Source organism: Cinclus cinclus, chromosome 11 (assembly GCF_963662255.1).
Source record: "Cinclus cinclus chromosome 11, bCinCin1.1, whole genome shotgun sequence".
Taxonomy (NCBI): domain Eukaryota; kingdom Metazoa; phylum Chordata; class Aves; order Passeriformes; family Cinclidae; genus Cinclus; species Cinclus cinclus.
The window spans coordinates 14,864,219-14,879,001 of record NC_085056.1 but is presented as its reverse complement, the minus strand read 5'-3'; the positions used below and the strand labels follow the sequence as shown (position 1 = coordinate 14,879,001).

At 37.8% G+C, this 14,783-nt stretch overlaps 1 protein-coding gene across 1 annotated transcript in view; it reads right to left on the bottom strand.

The window, feature by feature from the left end:
* Positions 1–14,783, bottom strand: part of ZNF536 (zinc finger protein 536) — a 186,241-nt gene that overhangs the window by 114,958 nt on the left and 56,500 nt on the right. Inside the window, exon 3 of the mRNA XM_062499656.1 lies at positions 2,840–4,417. Within this exon, the coding sequence (XP_062355640.1) occupies positions 2,840–4,417 (1,578 nt within the window). The remainder of the gene's footprint in view (positions 1–2,839; positions 4,418–14,783) is intronic.

The window sequence follows — 14,783 nt, the reverse complement described above, 5'->3', positions numbered from 1 at the left end:
CAACAATGTGAGTTGGTGGCATTCTCCTCCAGAAACAAAACTTTTTTTGTGCCAAGAATTTTGCTTAAAAACTGACCTACTATCTTAGGGTAAAATCTGCCATCTAAAAATGATCCACATGGATTGCTGAATACCTCAGCTTGTTTTTAGGCAGCCAGAAATTCAACTCAATTAGCGTGGCCAGCCAAAGATGCAATCTCAGCTCACTGAAGCTGAAATATTTTATTTCAATTATATTTCCTCTGTATTCTGGCTATGGAAAGAGCACCACGCCTTGCTCTCTGAGTGTGCAAGGACTGTTATCAAATGCATCGATGTTTTCTCTTGAGATGTCCACAACACACACATCACTGGCTGTAAAAAGAAACACAAATGCACAGAGTCTCCCCAAACACAAAAGGAACATGAGAATCATGCCCTGAAATTGGATGCTGGAGGTGTGGCTCAAGTTTTCTGATCTCCCAGGCAGTAGGAGAGACAAAGAGAACCATGACTTTGGTCATGGGCTTAGTGCAGGAAGAAAGGAAGGAAGGCTAATAAGTGAAGAGGGTGCTCCTCCTTGCAAGGCGGGATTCCCCACACTAACATGCACAGATGGAGTGTGATTTCACAGTATAAAATGTCACTGAGAAAATGAAAACTCCCCCAAAACCACTACTTTCAAGTGGGCAGGGTCCAAGTCAGTCAAACAAAAAAAAGTTACTGACATGGGGCTTGTTCATATTTGCTCAGTTTTCTGTGAGATACTGAGAAAAATGAAATAATGTATTTAACTAATCAACCTTTATACTTATGTTCTGCAAACACCAATAGAATGACAGAAAAGAATTTTGAAAAGCAATTTTTGGAGTGGGGAAACAGAAGGACTCCTACCGCTTTTTTTATTAAAAAACGGCTCAAAAAGTAGAACAGAGAGCTTCTGTTGTTTCTTTTTTTCCTTCATACTTCAAGTCAAATCCATTATCACTGGGCAGAGCTTGTGAAAGGGATATGGTCTTTAAATTCATATAAACTCAAGCTGTCATAAAATGCCTGTTGAACTGATTGGAAGATGAAACAAAAACCTAATGGAAGTAACATGACCTCATTTCAATAAAAATATTAGAGAGCTCTTCCTGTTGTTGTTTTTAAAATCTCTTGCCTGTGAAAAAGTATAAAGATATTTTGTACAAATCAACTAATATTAGTTTTCCTTTTTTATAAACTTCTTTGTTTAGACAGTAATTTCTCTGCTGTATTTTTTTTTCTTTTCGTTAATTGATTGTATTCCACAAATGGAAAAAAAAGTCCAAGTAGGATTTTACCTGCTGTAAATTAAATCCACTATTAACTCTTTTCAATAATGTAAATGCTGATTTTGAAGAATCTGAAAATATTTCTAACTACCTAAACTGGTTCTTAGTGCACTGAGACACAGAAGTTTACAAGTAAGGCCACATGGATACTTGGGCAGATATTGGTTAAATGACAGATATTGGCAGATAATGACAATATTGTGAAGTCACAATGCTCTAAGGATACAAGTGAGATAAACTTTGTGTGTAGATATCAGGCTTTTTGTATCAGATCAACCAATACACATGGAAAAGCAGACAGGGTCCTGGAGAGGGGGTTATGGCTTTGAGCATCTACACTCTGCCAGTAAAGTCAGACAAAACTTCCACCAACCTTAGGTTAACCAGGGGAACCACTCTTATGTGCTTGCAGATTGAGGGTTTCATTTCAAATTGCCAGGCTTTAAAAATGTTGATAACGTTTTCTTTTCTTTTTCTTTTTTTTTTTAACTTGAATACATCTTATTATGCATGTTCAGCTCTGACAATGAGTTTTCTGATTAGTTTGAAGGTTAAGTGAAATGAACATTACTGAAGTTTTTGTGTCCTTTGCTGACTCTGCTTTTTAAAGTGATACTTTACTAAAGTGATGTTTTTCAAAGGATTTACACTCTAAAATCTCTTTCAAACAAACACTATGCTGACAAAACAGGAGCTAAATAATAAAACCAAAATCCTCAATCTCATTTGTTCCAAATAGATTTAACTTTAATTCTTGTAAATATGAGGTGTGTGATATGAGGAAGTAAAACTGCAGTTTTGTAAATCAGAGAATAGAAAGGGTAAAAGATGGTTTTGTCTGTTTGGTATGTTGTTATTTTAATTACCTGGAGGCATATTCTTAATCAGGCAAATCACAATTTACACAACTGCTCGTGAGAATAGTGAAAATGTTCAAGGGCAAGTACTGCATGTGTGCCATTGAACCAAATCAGAAAACTATAATTAAAAAAAGAAAAGGGAAATAAAGAAAAAAAAATCTATTCAATACAGGTAGACACATTCCATGCACTCATGCACTTGGCCTTTGATTTCATTGATGTGGTAACTGAACACACCCCAATCCAAAGAAAGAAAGGGAGGAAAAAAAAGAAAAAAAGAGAGAAAGCAAGGTTCTCTTGGCAAAGCATCCAGTGTTTTCATGGGTTCGTGTATCAAAATACTGAAAAGTTTGCAAGTTACCATGTAAAATTTTTAAAACTTTTTCCTCCTTTAAGTATTCTAAAGCAGTAAGTATCCCCTTCCGATGCCACTAGCACAGATAGTCTATGTTGCTGCTACTCTAGTTTAAAAAGCAAGTTCTTTCTAAAATCCTGTTTAAGTATGCATGCAGCACTGCTGATTTCAATGGAGTAGACCACATATAGGACAAGAATTTGGCCCACAGGGTTTAACATTTAAAAAAATGTATTACTAACAAACATGACTAAGTATATTTAAAGAGCAGCTTCATGATTCTGCACAAGTGTTTTCTGAAATGGTCTAAAAGAAGGTCTAAAACTTACCACACAAGTCAGGTCTCTTGATACATCCACTAGTTGCTGTGCTACTTGCAAGTCCATTAAAGGCTGCTAAGCCATCAGAGCTGTAAGCTCTTAGGACTGACAACATGTTCATCTGCTTCTCCAGGGCCTGTGGACCCTGAACTTGGTCGGGTTTCATCACTTCTTGTGCAGTTTCGTGTGAGGAGAGAAGATTCTGACTGTGCCACTGCTTTTCTGAAGCTTGTGGCAGTGGTGATACAAGCCCTTGTGTGGGTTGTGAGGTGACTGCACTTTGTATATTGTCACCTCCTTCACTGCTTTCTTTATTTAGGGCAGACAACTGCTTATTCATAATATCTGGTTCTGTGTCAATGTCCTCATCTTCAATGTTTTCTTCCTTGGAAGATTCCATATCCTCAGATGAAGCTATGTCAGAAAGGTCATCAATAGCACTTTTATTTACAGAGTCAGAGAGCAGAGTATTTGGGTCATCTTCAGCTTGTGTTTTTATTTCGGATTCATTACTGGTGCAAGAATTTTGTGTTCCCGTGCCAATAACACCAGGATAAACACCAAACTGCTTATAGAAGTCTGTTGTAAAATTACAAAAAGTGGATTCCACGTGGCCGGGCCAGGCAGCGCTCTTTTGCTCTCCCAGGGTCTCTTTATTTTGTCCTTGGGTCATTTTCTCAGGAGCTGAGTCCAGCTGGCTCAGCATGTTTGAAACTCCTGCCTCCTTGCTGGACTGCACAGAGGAGGGGACCAAGCTCACTTTGTTCACCGAGGCTGAAACTTCTCTAGACTGCTCTTTGTTGTTGCCTATGATGTTGTCTTTACGTTTAGCCTTGCCCAAGTGATTGGCTTGGAGGTGCAGAGCCATTAGCTCCATGGATGAAGTGGTAAAGGAACAAAATAAGCAGCCATGCCAAGCAATGTTGTCTTGTACAGTGACAGAGGAGCCTGGCAGGGAGGCTGCATCAGGCCTTACCGACAAGTCCAGAGGCTCGTACTGCGACTTTTCTGTTTTCCGCTGTGAGGACTTGCTATTTATCTTCTCCTCACCACCATCTGAGCCCAGAGCTTTTGCTGAAAGTGGATCTGAGAGAGCTTTATCCTTCATTTCTTTTTCTTTCTTCAAAGAACTTAGGACAAAGCTGTCCATGAAAGCTTGCAAAGACCCTTGAAAGTTTACACCGTTCCCGACCATGTTCTGGTAAGCACGGCCAAGTTCCGAGAAGTGTGTTCCTTTGGAAGATATGTCTGAACCCTTCATATTTTCTGATCCTTCAGATGACATGCCAGCTGCTTGTCCTTGCTGATCTCCAGAAGACAGCATTCCTGACGTCCACTGCTGTGAGACCATGCCACTTCGGAAGTCGATACCAGGAAGTCCCTTGAAGGCTCCTCTCAATATGTCTGGTCTAATAAACACAGAACTTTTACTTGGTGCCTCATCCTTGTGTTCCTGACCTGCACTCTGCCCAGAGAGTGGTCCTGCTCCGTTCTGTCGCTCCCGATGGTGTCGTTCCAAGTGGTATTTGAGGGAAGCAGACTGAGTACCAGCATAGTCACAATGTGGACACTTGTAAGGCTTCTCACCTATGGGTGTGGACAAAGAGGAAAATAAAAAGAGAGTTAACTGTGCTTTGGTCTATGGATGAGTGGAGAAATTAAAAAAGCAGCATTAGCTGCTTAAAAACAAGAAAATCTTGGTACAAATAATTCATTTTTGAAAAAGAAACGCCTTTAATTGAAGACTAATTCATAAACTGAGTATTTCTAAAATGGGTTTCCAGAATGTGGGGCTACTCAGGAATGACCTGGTATCTACACACAATTACACATCCTTTTCTTAATCTAACATGTAGAAAACTGTTGTAGAATTAAAAGCTATGATTATGAAAATGAAGCATAACAATTTCAACCACAGTAATCATTAAAAGTACAAGTTTAAAAAAAAGGGAGACAAAGAATGTAACAAATGGATGGTTGCAATATTTTGTGTATACAATTGCTCTAAAATTTGTTTAAATTATACACATGGAAACCATTTTTAAACCTAAAAATTTTATGGCACTGTTACGCAAGACTGAAATGAATGATTTAAGTCTTGCTCTGCAGTAAATCATGGATATAATTAGCAAATGGCATACTGCACAAGTAATTTATCATTATTTGGAGGGCACCATTCCAGAAGGATTCAAAGATCTGCAGACCTACTGCATTGTTTCTAAATAAAGAACTATAAATACAGATCCTATAAAATATTAATATCATTACATGACATTATGATTGAAGCATATAAGAACATATAGTTAAAATAAAAAGTAGTCTGTAAAAAAGAAATCGAGTAATAAAAAGTACAAAATATATTTAGTTTCTCTGTTTGAAATTAGTATTATCTACTGGTTTTTGCAGTCCTTTAATTTTGTACTAGTGACATTTCTAAGGCTCAAGTAGTAAAATGTGTAATTTACCTACCATAAGCACTTTTCTAGGTTTGGCTTGAATAGAGTTTTAAAACATATAAGATGATTTCCATGAATTAAATAAATATTTGAAGCCCACACTAAACTTTTATTGTTCTTCCTATACCTTCAAAGAGCCAGAAGATTTTACACACATAATAAATATTCACATATAGTCATAAAGACATATCCGAAAAGAATGTACATCTAAGCAAAATTATAGCTAAATTTTTGCAGAGCATTGTTAGCAATGCAGAATTTCTTTTAAAGGAAAAAGTATGAAAATCCTCACTAAAAGTGAAAGAAATCTGAAAGATCTGCAAGGTGTCAATAGTGCCAATTGTATCCATGAGGGAGCTCTGCAAGAGGAAGAAGAAACTGTTTTCTCTAGGTAGCTTTTTTTCCCTAAGTGATACAAAAGACAAAGGCAAGCCTCTTCAAATGGCAAAATAGAAACATTTGTTTTGAAAACTTCCTCCACAGTAAAAATGTTGTATAATATGTAGTTCACCAAACCAGCTGGAAAGTGATCCGCTTTCAAATAACCTCAAAATATGCTAAAAACAAAATTGAAAAGCTTTCAAACTTCTGTTAGTTAAGCTCGAGGCTCAGTTGAAGGGCTGGTAAATGCTTGGGAAGCTGCTGCTCTCAGTGAATTTCCTGATGAGAGGCGAGCCCGGACGCTCCCGTGACCATGGAGCGGTGCACGAGAATTCACTGACACGAGCAGGGGCTGGATACGTGCTGCAGTCCAGCCTGGGCTGAAGCAGCTTACAAGCACTGGAAATTCTAAATCCATAATGTAATCCTAAAGCTAAACGGTGAGACATGAGAGCTTTATATCAAACCACATCAATCGACCTTTTTAGAGGAGAAAAGCGCAGAACCTCAAACAAGAGGTGCTCAGCAGAGGGAGAGGTACTAATTAGCATGGTTCATGCTTTAGGCCTCTGTCCACACAGCTTAACAGAAGAAATCAGATTTAAACATTTCAATGAAACTTCAGAGTCTTTCCCTATCACCTAATTAAGCTCCGGTGGTTCACTGATGAGGAGCAGGGGATGTGTTTAGTGGGAGCTGTGCAGAAACAAGCAGTTCCTACTGAGCCACAGACCTGAGACTGCTACCTGTCTGCTCCCCCCTGGTTCCAGGTGGGCACCCGAGCATTCCCACAGCCACCACAGGCCTTTGGGAGCAGGGACAAGCACAGAAGACACTGTCTATTGGTTTGCATTTCTGCAGGGCTGTTTGGGAGTGTGCAAACTCTGACAGCTGTGCTGCCAGTCAGAACAGGGACAGACAGTAATGCTGGGTTGACAGCACCTTCTCACTGTAGTATTTTTGGGACCGCTTTCAGTTGTCCTGATGTTTGCCCCACCAGTTACTGTCGGCAGTCACTAGTGACTTCTGACACAACTTCACTAGTTCAGCTAGCTGCCTAAGACATAATGAGACTGTGAAAAACAAGTGCTAGACTTTGCAGGGTTAAATGTTCTCTCTTTGGAATTGTCACTCCTCTTAATTGAAAAGCTCTTCCTCAGCATCCCCTATGCCTTCACGGAAATCTTTAACACAGTTATACTGAGCACTTCCTTTTATTCTAACTACAGTTCAGTGTGCTTGCATTGCACATCAAGTGGCACCATCAAAAAGTGTGTCCCAGCATTGCAGGCACTACATCAACTGCTGGAGAACTGCTGCAAGGAGAAGGAGAAATTTGTAATATAGTCTGTACTGATGTTGCTGAAAACATGCAGAAACTGCTTAGAGCAGTATGTATGTGTAAAAATGGGTACAAGTAAGTTTAAAAATGCTAACTACAGAAAATGCTAGTTCTATTTTGTACTTCTAAAAGCCCTGGGCACAACATACTCTTATTCTGAATTGCTAAGCCTTGAAGTCATTCCATTTTCTGCTCTAAGGCCTCTCCACAGACTGAGTTTCCTTTCAGCAGAGATCTGCACACAGCTCTCCACCAATGCCATGAGCATTGGACTGAAAGAAGACACTGACTGAGACAGTGTGATAAAAAGTTCAAATCTCTCCCAGCCTTGGTGTGCTGCCTTTGTGGTGCTCCCACCCCTCACATGGCTAGAAACGAGATCTAAAGCTGAAGGTCTGAAATTGAACTCAACATGTAGCAACACACTGTGCCACCTTTGCAACACAGGACTGGCCAAACAGCATTGTTCAAAGGAAGCTATTCAAAACCTCACTGTTCTCTTCCAGATCTAAATATTGGCAGTGGTTAGTTTACTTCAAAGCAGTCCTAAATGCTGCTATTTCAAGGGCAGGCATTGGGAGAAGGGAGTAGGATGGAGTCAATCATCTTTGAATCTTTTTAATTTAGTCTGTCAGTATTTCCTAAATTCAGTAATTGTGCAGTTATTTAGATGCTACTTCATCCATTCAAATTAATAACCTGTTTAAGACCCTGTACAAATGACAAAACATAGTTATAAGCTGCTCTTATAAAAATCCCAGTCTAACCTCAAACCAAGCCAGTTTCAGTGGAAAACCCAAAGGATCACTAATTTTCAGGATTCTATCAGTGAATGCAGTAGTACATACCCAAAGAACACTGCAGGGAACAAGGGAGGTAGGCTATGATTCTTGTTAGAAGACAACCTGTTTGTGTCTCATACTTTGAGGAAAGGTTTCAGAGAATTCATCCTAGTGTAATGACTACCCTGGTATTATTGCCAAGAGCAGTGTCTGGATGAGTTATTTAACACTTAATATCAGTTCACATAAATTAACGTTGCCATGTAGGAGTGAGGGAACATGACTTTTTCAAAATAATTTTCTGCATTTCATATCCAAGAGTCATTTTTCATTGTTCACAAAGGCAATAGCCAGCCTGAATTTGCTAATTCTCTGGCCCTGTTTGCATGCCTGCAAACTTTTTCACAATGGAGTAGGATGAGAGAATATCCCAGCATGTACAATGAACAAAACCAAAAAATCTTATAGGGAGTACCTTATCTGGGCAGCATAATCACAGTTCAGATCTACCTACTGCTCTGGTTTACAAGACACAAGATATCTCAGAGGAACTATTTCATATCAAGATAAAGTAAAACAATAAAAATTCAATGCTGCTTGTAAAATCTGCACAAAATCTTGGTAGATAACTGGAAACAGACATGTTGCCCAGTAGAAACAGGTCTATTTGTATAGCAGGTTTATTAACCACCCAGCTGCATAACCTATGCAGGAGATCCCCAGTCCTGCCCAGAACACAATCTGACCCTACTGGTCAGGGGAACCATCTGCCATGGGCTGTGCAAGGAGACCACAGCCAGATTATAACCAGATTTACAGATTTTAAGGCCAGAAGGGACAATTATGATCATCTAGTCTTATCTGTTCTACAACACAAGCCAAAGATCCTCACACGATAATTCCAACATTGGAGTGTAAATACATCTTGAAACAAAACTTACCTGCTTTAGTTTAAACAAATTCTGTTTCAACAATGGCAGTGAATAAGACTCCAACGTGTCCCTAGGTAAACTGTTTGACTGATTAAGTATTTTTATGGCTCAAAATGTGTGCCCTATTTCTAGCTTGAATTTATTCAGTGTTTGCTTCCTACTATGGAACATTGCTACATTTTTCTCTGTTAGAATGAACAGATTTTTTAAATTTAAAAAGTCTTTTTCCTGAGGAAGGTATTTGCAGACAGCAAAACAGTCATTTCTTCACCTTCTCTCACACCTGAGTGGAACATCCTTCTCAATTTTTCTGTGTCCTTTTAAATTATGGGTACCCAGTAAAGCTTTGATGAAATTTCAACTTGATAGCAATTTTATAGAGTCCAAAGACTGTGTTTACATCCATAGATTTAGCAATCAACTAACAGCTCATATTCTGTTGCTTCTCTACCACAGTCCCAGGCCCAGTTCATCACTGCCTCTAGTATTTTTTCCTTTACATGTTGCTGATTTAAAATTCATATTGTTGCAAAGAGCCCACTTGACTAAGTGACTAATCAGTGCCTCCCCATGATTTTTAGCATCTTACCATTTTTTGTGCCACTGGTAAATTTTATCAACAGTGATTTTTATATAGTCTTCCAAATAATGACGAAATACCAAATAGATAGAGCTGAAAGCCCTGTGGTGGAACTGAGAGTTTATGAGAGTTTATTTCATCTTTGTATAATGATTTTTAGGAATTTTTTTTTGTTTTTGTGGTTGTTTTGTTGTTGTTCAGATTTTTTTTTTTTTGTTGGGGGGGATTTCCACATAGAGCAGGCTACTTTTGTGAGAAGAAACTTGATAAAAATTCCTTTCATAAAATAAAATTGAGTTAACTATGCTACCAATTTTCAATTAGTTAACCAGTTCATTATGTAATTTTACCCCGAACTTTTGTCAGGGTAGTCCGAATTTCAAGGTCTTAGTATTCTTTTGGGAAATACAAGAATAGCCAGAGCTGTATTACCACTATAACTACTCTGGATCTTGCTCTGTGTTCCCAGACTGTTTTTGGGCATTTTTTTCAATGAACTTTAATGATTTGGAGAGCTCTTCAGCCAGGGTTTTAAAGATTTTATCTAAAAGTTATCCAGCCTCATTCATTCTAAAAAATGTTAAAATGCAGTGGGCTACAGCATAACAGCTTTATTACTTAATGGGGGCATAACTGTGTCATTGGAAAATGCTTATGAGAACCATCATGCTTCTTTCTGAGAACAAAGCAGAAGAGTATTTAGTCTTCTATACCATGGTTGATAATTTATTATCCATTCTTGTCCAGTATTGGTGAGACACCAATTGTTTGGCCTGCCAGATCCACAGAATTTTACCCCATTTCCCATAACCCTCCCAGACACATACATATTTTGTACTATTGCTTTTAATTTACTTTATCAAATTTCATTACTTCTATGTATTTAAACGTAGTGCTCTGAGCTTCTTTATTAGTTTTACATATTTAACATACAGCTTCTAAACAACCTGTCCTGCACCCCACACCCTCTTTCCCCACTGAATGCTCCCTTCTCCCTTTTAAATAAGATTTCATGAGTGGATTGTGCCCTTCTGCTCCTCGTGGTGCTGTTCCTCAGCACCGTGCAGCTGTGCACCAGGGCAGAACCCAAACCCCAAACACTTGGCAGCCCCACTTGCAGTGGGGCTGTGACAGTCACCTGGGGACAATGTGAGCTGCAATTCGACCCCAAATGTTTCTTAACAAGTACAGTTTGCTTTCATGCAAAGCAAATGAAATCAAACATCTTGCAATTCCAGAGAATACTGCTTAATGAAAATATTGAAAACATTTTCCAGCATCTTTTATTTTACCATTGAAACAGTTATTGATAACCTATTTTATCCATTGTGCAGTAGATGTTTTAGAAATGAATTGCTGTATGGTTTAATTAGTTCATTATTATGCCTATTCTTACACGGTAATTTCTTTTATCATTCTAATCATTCACTCCACACTTTTTAAACCAAATGGAATATCAAAGGTTCTGTAGGATTATTTTTGGATCCTGCACATGTTTCACCACACAATTAATCTGTTTGTCAGAAATACTAGTTAACTTCTTCTCTTTACTACTTTCCTTTACTAGTCATTTTTCTCTATTATGTAAGATGAAACTACCTGTAACAGGACAGAATTTTGATGGTTTTACTAATTTTATTTTTCATTTTTCATCTGTGTACTTGCCATCACTATAAAATATTTTTATTTTTATAAACTCTTAAAATTGAATATTTTCCTTTATTTATATCTCATCTGCAATATTCATTTAGTCTTTTTACACGTCTTTACTTAGTTAAAACACGGAGAGATAAATACAGTTGTTACTTTGCAGGGAAGATTCAGTACATTAATATAAACTGTACACAATTCCCCCAAAGCATATATATACGTTGTAAACCTGAAGACTTTTTACACAGCTGCTTATTGCTAAACAGTGCCTTGTCCAGAAGGGGACAATCTGTGTCTCTAATTGCTGTCACTGAAGCTGAGATTCATTATGTGACTTTCCCATTAAAATGTGAGCATTAATTTGTATAATGAAATATCACCCACTGCAGTGTTCATTAGCCATGCCCTACTGTATACTGCACATTGTTAGCTACCTAGAAACTGTAGTTAATTTCACTAATGGATATTTCCCTACTTAGTGTTTGGTAGGAAATTTATATTGTAACATTACCTCTTAAACTTTTAAGGAAATTTAAATTCAATCAATTATTTTCAACAAAAGTTTGGGATGTCATTAAGACAGGAGAAAAGGCATGCTGTACAATGTTAAGGATGGGAAATCTGGAGGAATCTAGAGAAATGAAAAGTCCTTTTAGTTCATCTTAGAAATGTAAGAATAAAGGATGTTCAATACCAAAATTGTCTCCTCTTGGAGCACACATACCCATTTTCCTTAATTATTCATATTGCTCATCCCACTACAAGTGCCTTCAGAGAATGGCAACAGGCAGTCTTTTTTTAGGAAGGAAATGTGAATTGAATTCATTTAAAACAGCACCATTTTTACTGTATTTCATCAGTTCATCTAAGCGTGGTTTAAAATTGGCTAGTCACATTTCCAAGGGAAAATGCAGTAACACTGTAAATGCATATAATACATCTAATATATGCTAGATGTGTGTCATACATATCGTAACAGACTCTCAGTCAATGGACACAGCCCTGCCAAGCTTTTTCTTCCTATTCATCTCTTTCTTGGGTTCCTTCTGTTTAGCACAATCCAAACCATCTTTCCTTTGCTCATGCACATTATGCTTTTTCCTTTACTCAAGGAATTTAATTTTGTCTTTTATACTGGGAATACACCAGAGCATCTAATGACAGCACAAACCCAAACTAGTCTATATCTGCAGTAGCTTCTGAGGGCTAATGCAAGGTGCAAAGAGGAGCTAGAGCCAATCTGAAACCTGCTCCTACCTAATGTGTCCCTTGTCAAAGGTAGGACATAGGATTTAAGAAATAAGAAATTTTAATTTCTTACATTTAACTGTTTCTGCACAGTCCAAAGGCCAAGGCATGCAATGTAAAACCCACACCACTTACTGTGTTTCCCAGGGGTTGAAAGTGCTCAGGAACATAAAGGAGATGCTCAGCTCCCTGAATGAAGAGACCTTAAGTTGCTGCCTCCAGAGGGGCAAAATTACAGCCCTAGAAGCACCTGCATACGGCACGTTATAGGTCTGAGATACTCAAGATGGTTTTATTTTTCACAAAAAAAACCCCGAGCATCTTGGAGCTTTTTGTGTTATACCCTTCTCAGCTGTACGAGGCACTATTTCACAGCAAGGAGGCTGACTCCCAAAGTGGACAGGTCCCCAGGTGCCTGCCATGCCCTGCTGTGCACACACAGCTCTGCCCCTGCCCCTGCCTCTCCTCCCCAGACACTCTGTGTGAGCTGGAGGCCAGCACTGCCCATCTCTGGCCACTGGGAATTCACTGGCTAAAAGAACTCATCGAAGAGGGCACGGAGAGTTCTGCCTGTCCTCTCCAAGACCCAAGGCTCGCAAGCATTTTGGCCTGAAAATCATTTCTCCCTCCATTCAGGGTTGTCCCAGGGAATTGTCTCATCCATCAACTGTGTTTAGGGCAAGAAAGAGGAGAAACTGATTTCACATAATTATGCCCTTTTCCTCTTATCACATGGGAACAATCAGAAATCATATCTTACTATCTTCCCCTTAAAGCTCTTCCTGCCTGAATATCCCTGAGCTAGATAAGAAAAATCCTCTACAGTTGTGTTGGGATAAAACTGAGTGTGCTAAACACAATTTTGTTTCTTGTTTTTTTTTTTTTTTTTTTTTGTTTTGTTTTGTTTTTTACCTTCACAGGATTTTTATGTGATAGCAAACCACACAGAAACCAGGGCTCAGTGTGGAGTAGGTTGCAACAATGAAATATTCAGCAGAAAAGAAAGAAGCAACCCAAGTCACTGGCTAATTCTTCAAAAACAGAGCACAGCTTCCTCCTCTTGTGCAAGATTAAACTGCTTCTCCAGCTTTTTTGGGCCAATTGCCACAGAAGCACGTCCTGGCTGGATCAGACTTTGGGTCTGCTCTTGGCATGAGTACCAAACCAACCCAGTCGTGTGCCTCCAAACACACAGATGTTCGAAGGAACCTGACTTCTGCTGAACTGCTTGAGCTCATCTCTAACAAACAGGTGCTGTGAGAACAAGAACAGTAATTGAGTTAATGTAGTGGAGAAATACAGTAAAGTGTTTTTTATCAGTCAGTTATATGATCCAGGCATATAATAAAGACAGAGTGTGACATAAAAGGCAGGAAACTGTCCCTGAGAAGCATGAGCCAACCAATATTTGTTTAATAGCTGGTATCTATTACATCACTTCCACTTACTGCAAAGGAACTTAATTTTTATTTAATAACTCTAGTAATTTGCCAATTTACATTTTTATATTATTTATTAGGATTATTTCTAATATGTAAAACATTGCTTCACTTAAACATACTCTTATCATTATTTACAAATACTTTGTTCTCAACCTAATGGAAATGATCTTTACCTATTTTAAAATTATAATGATTTTTAAATACATTGTAAATGTTGTTTCCATAGTTTCTTTTTAAAAAAATTTTTGTTATGTTATACAGTTTATTTTTTTCTTGTTTTAATTTTCTCTAGTCAGTATTAATATGCAATTTTTATGGAATATTTCCATTGTAATTAATTTACTTTCCATTAGTTCTAAGGCACAAATTCCAAATGTATAATCACTACCATGTTTAACATAAGAACAAAGTGATCACTACATAATAAAACAAAATGAAGAGATGATGGGTCACCTCATGTTATTTTGAAGAATGTTTTTTTGCCCCTCAAATACTAAAGATTTCAAACTCTTTAACCCCCATAGTTATAGATTATTTTCCAATAAAATAATTACAATTTCTTTACTTTTACTACACTGGAGAGCACACAAATAAGGTTTTCAACAGGTTTCTTCTCCTCTCCCAACCCCCCAAAGTTCAACGCACAGAGAAGAATATTCTTGCCTGAAATGGTTTGCAATCAAATCAGAAAAAACTACATTAGGGTGCCAAATTTTAAATTTCAGTGTGGTATACTCCTACTCCACAATGCAGAAAAAAAGAAGAAAAATATGGTGAACAAAATTTCCCTTTTCAACAATTATAGGATTTCCTTTAAATAATTTTAATTTTCTCTTTTTCAAAATCAGGCCTCACATTCACAAACACAACATTAAGTACTAGATCTGTGCATGCACATAGGAGAAACATGAGTGCTGATTTTGGGAAGGGAGGTAAACATTGCTAATTCAGTGAAATAAAAAATGAAAGTGAAGTTTTTCAAGCAGGAGGTATAACTGGGATGGATTTCTACATGCAATTATTTTACCTTCCTATTAGGAAAGTAGTTGCAAAATTCTGAAATTCAATTAAAATAGTTTAAAAATAAAATTACAGTCATGGGGGCTATTATGTCTGTTTCCAAAAAGAAGTATCCCAAAT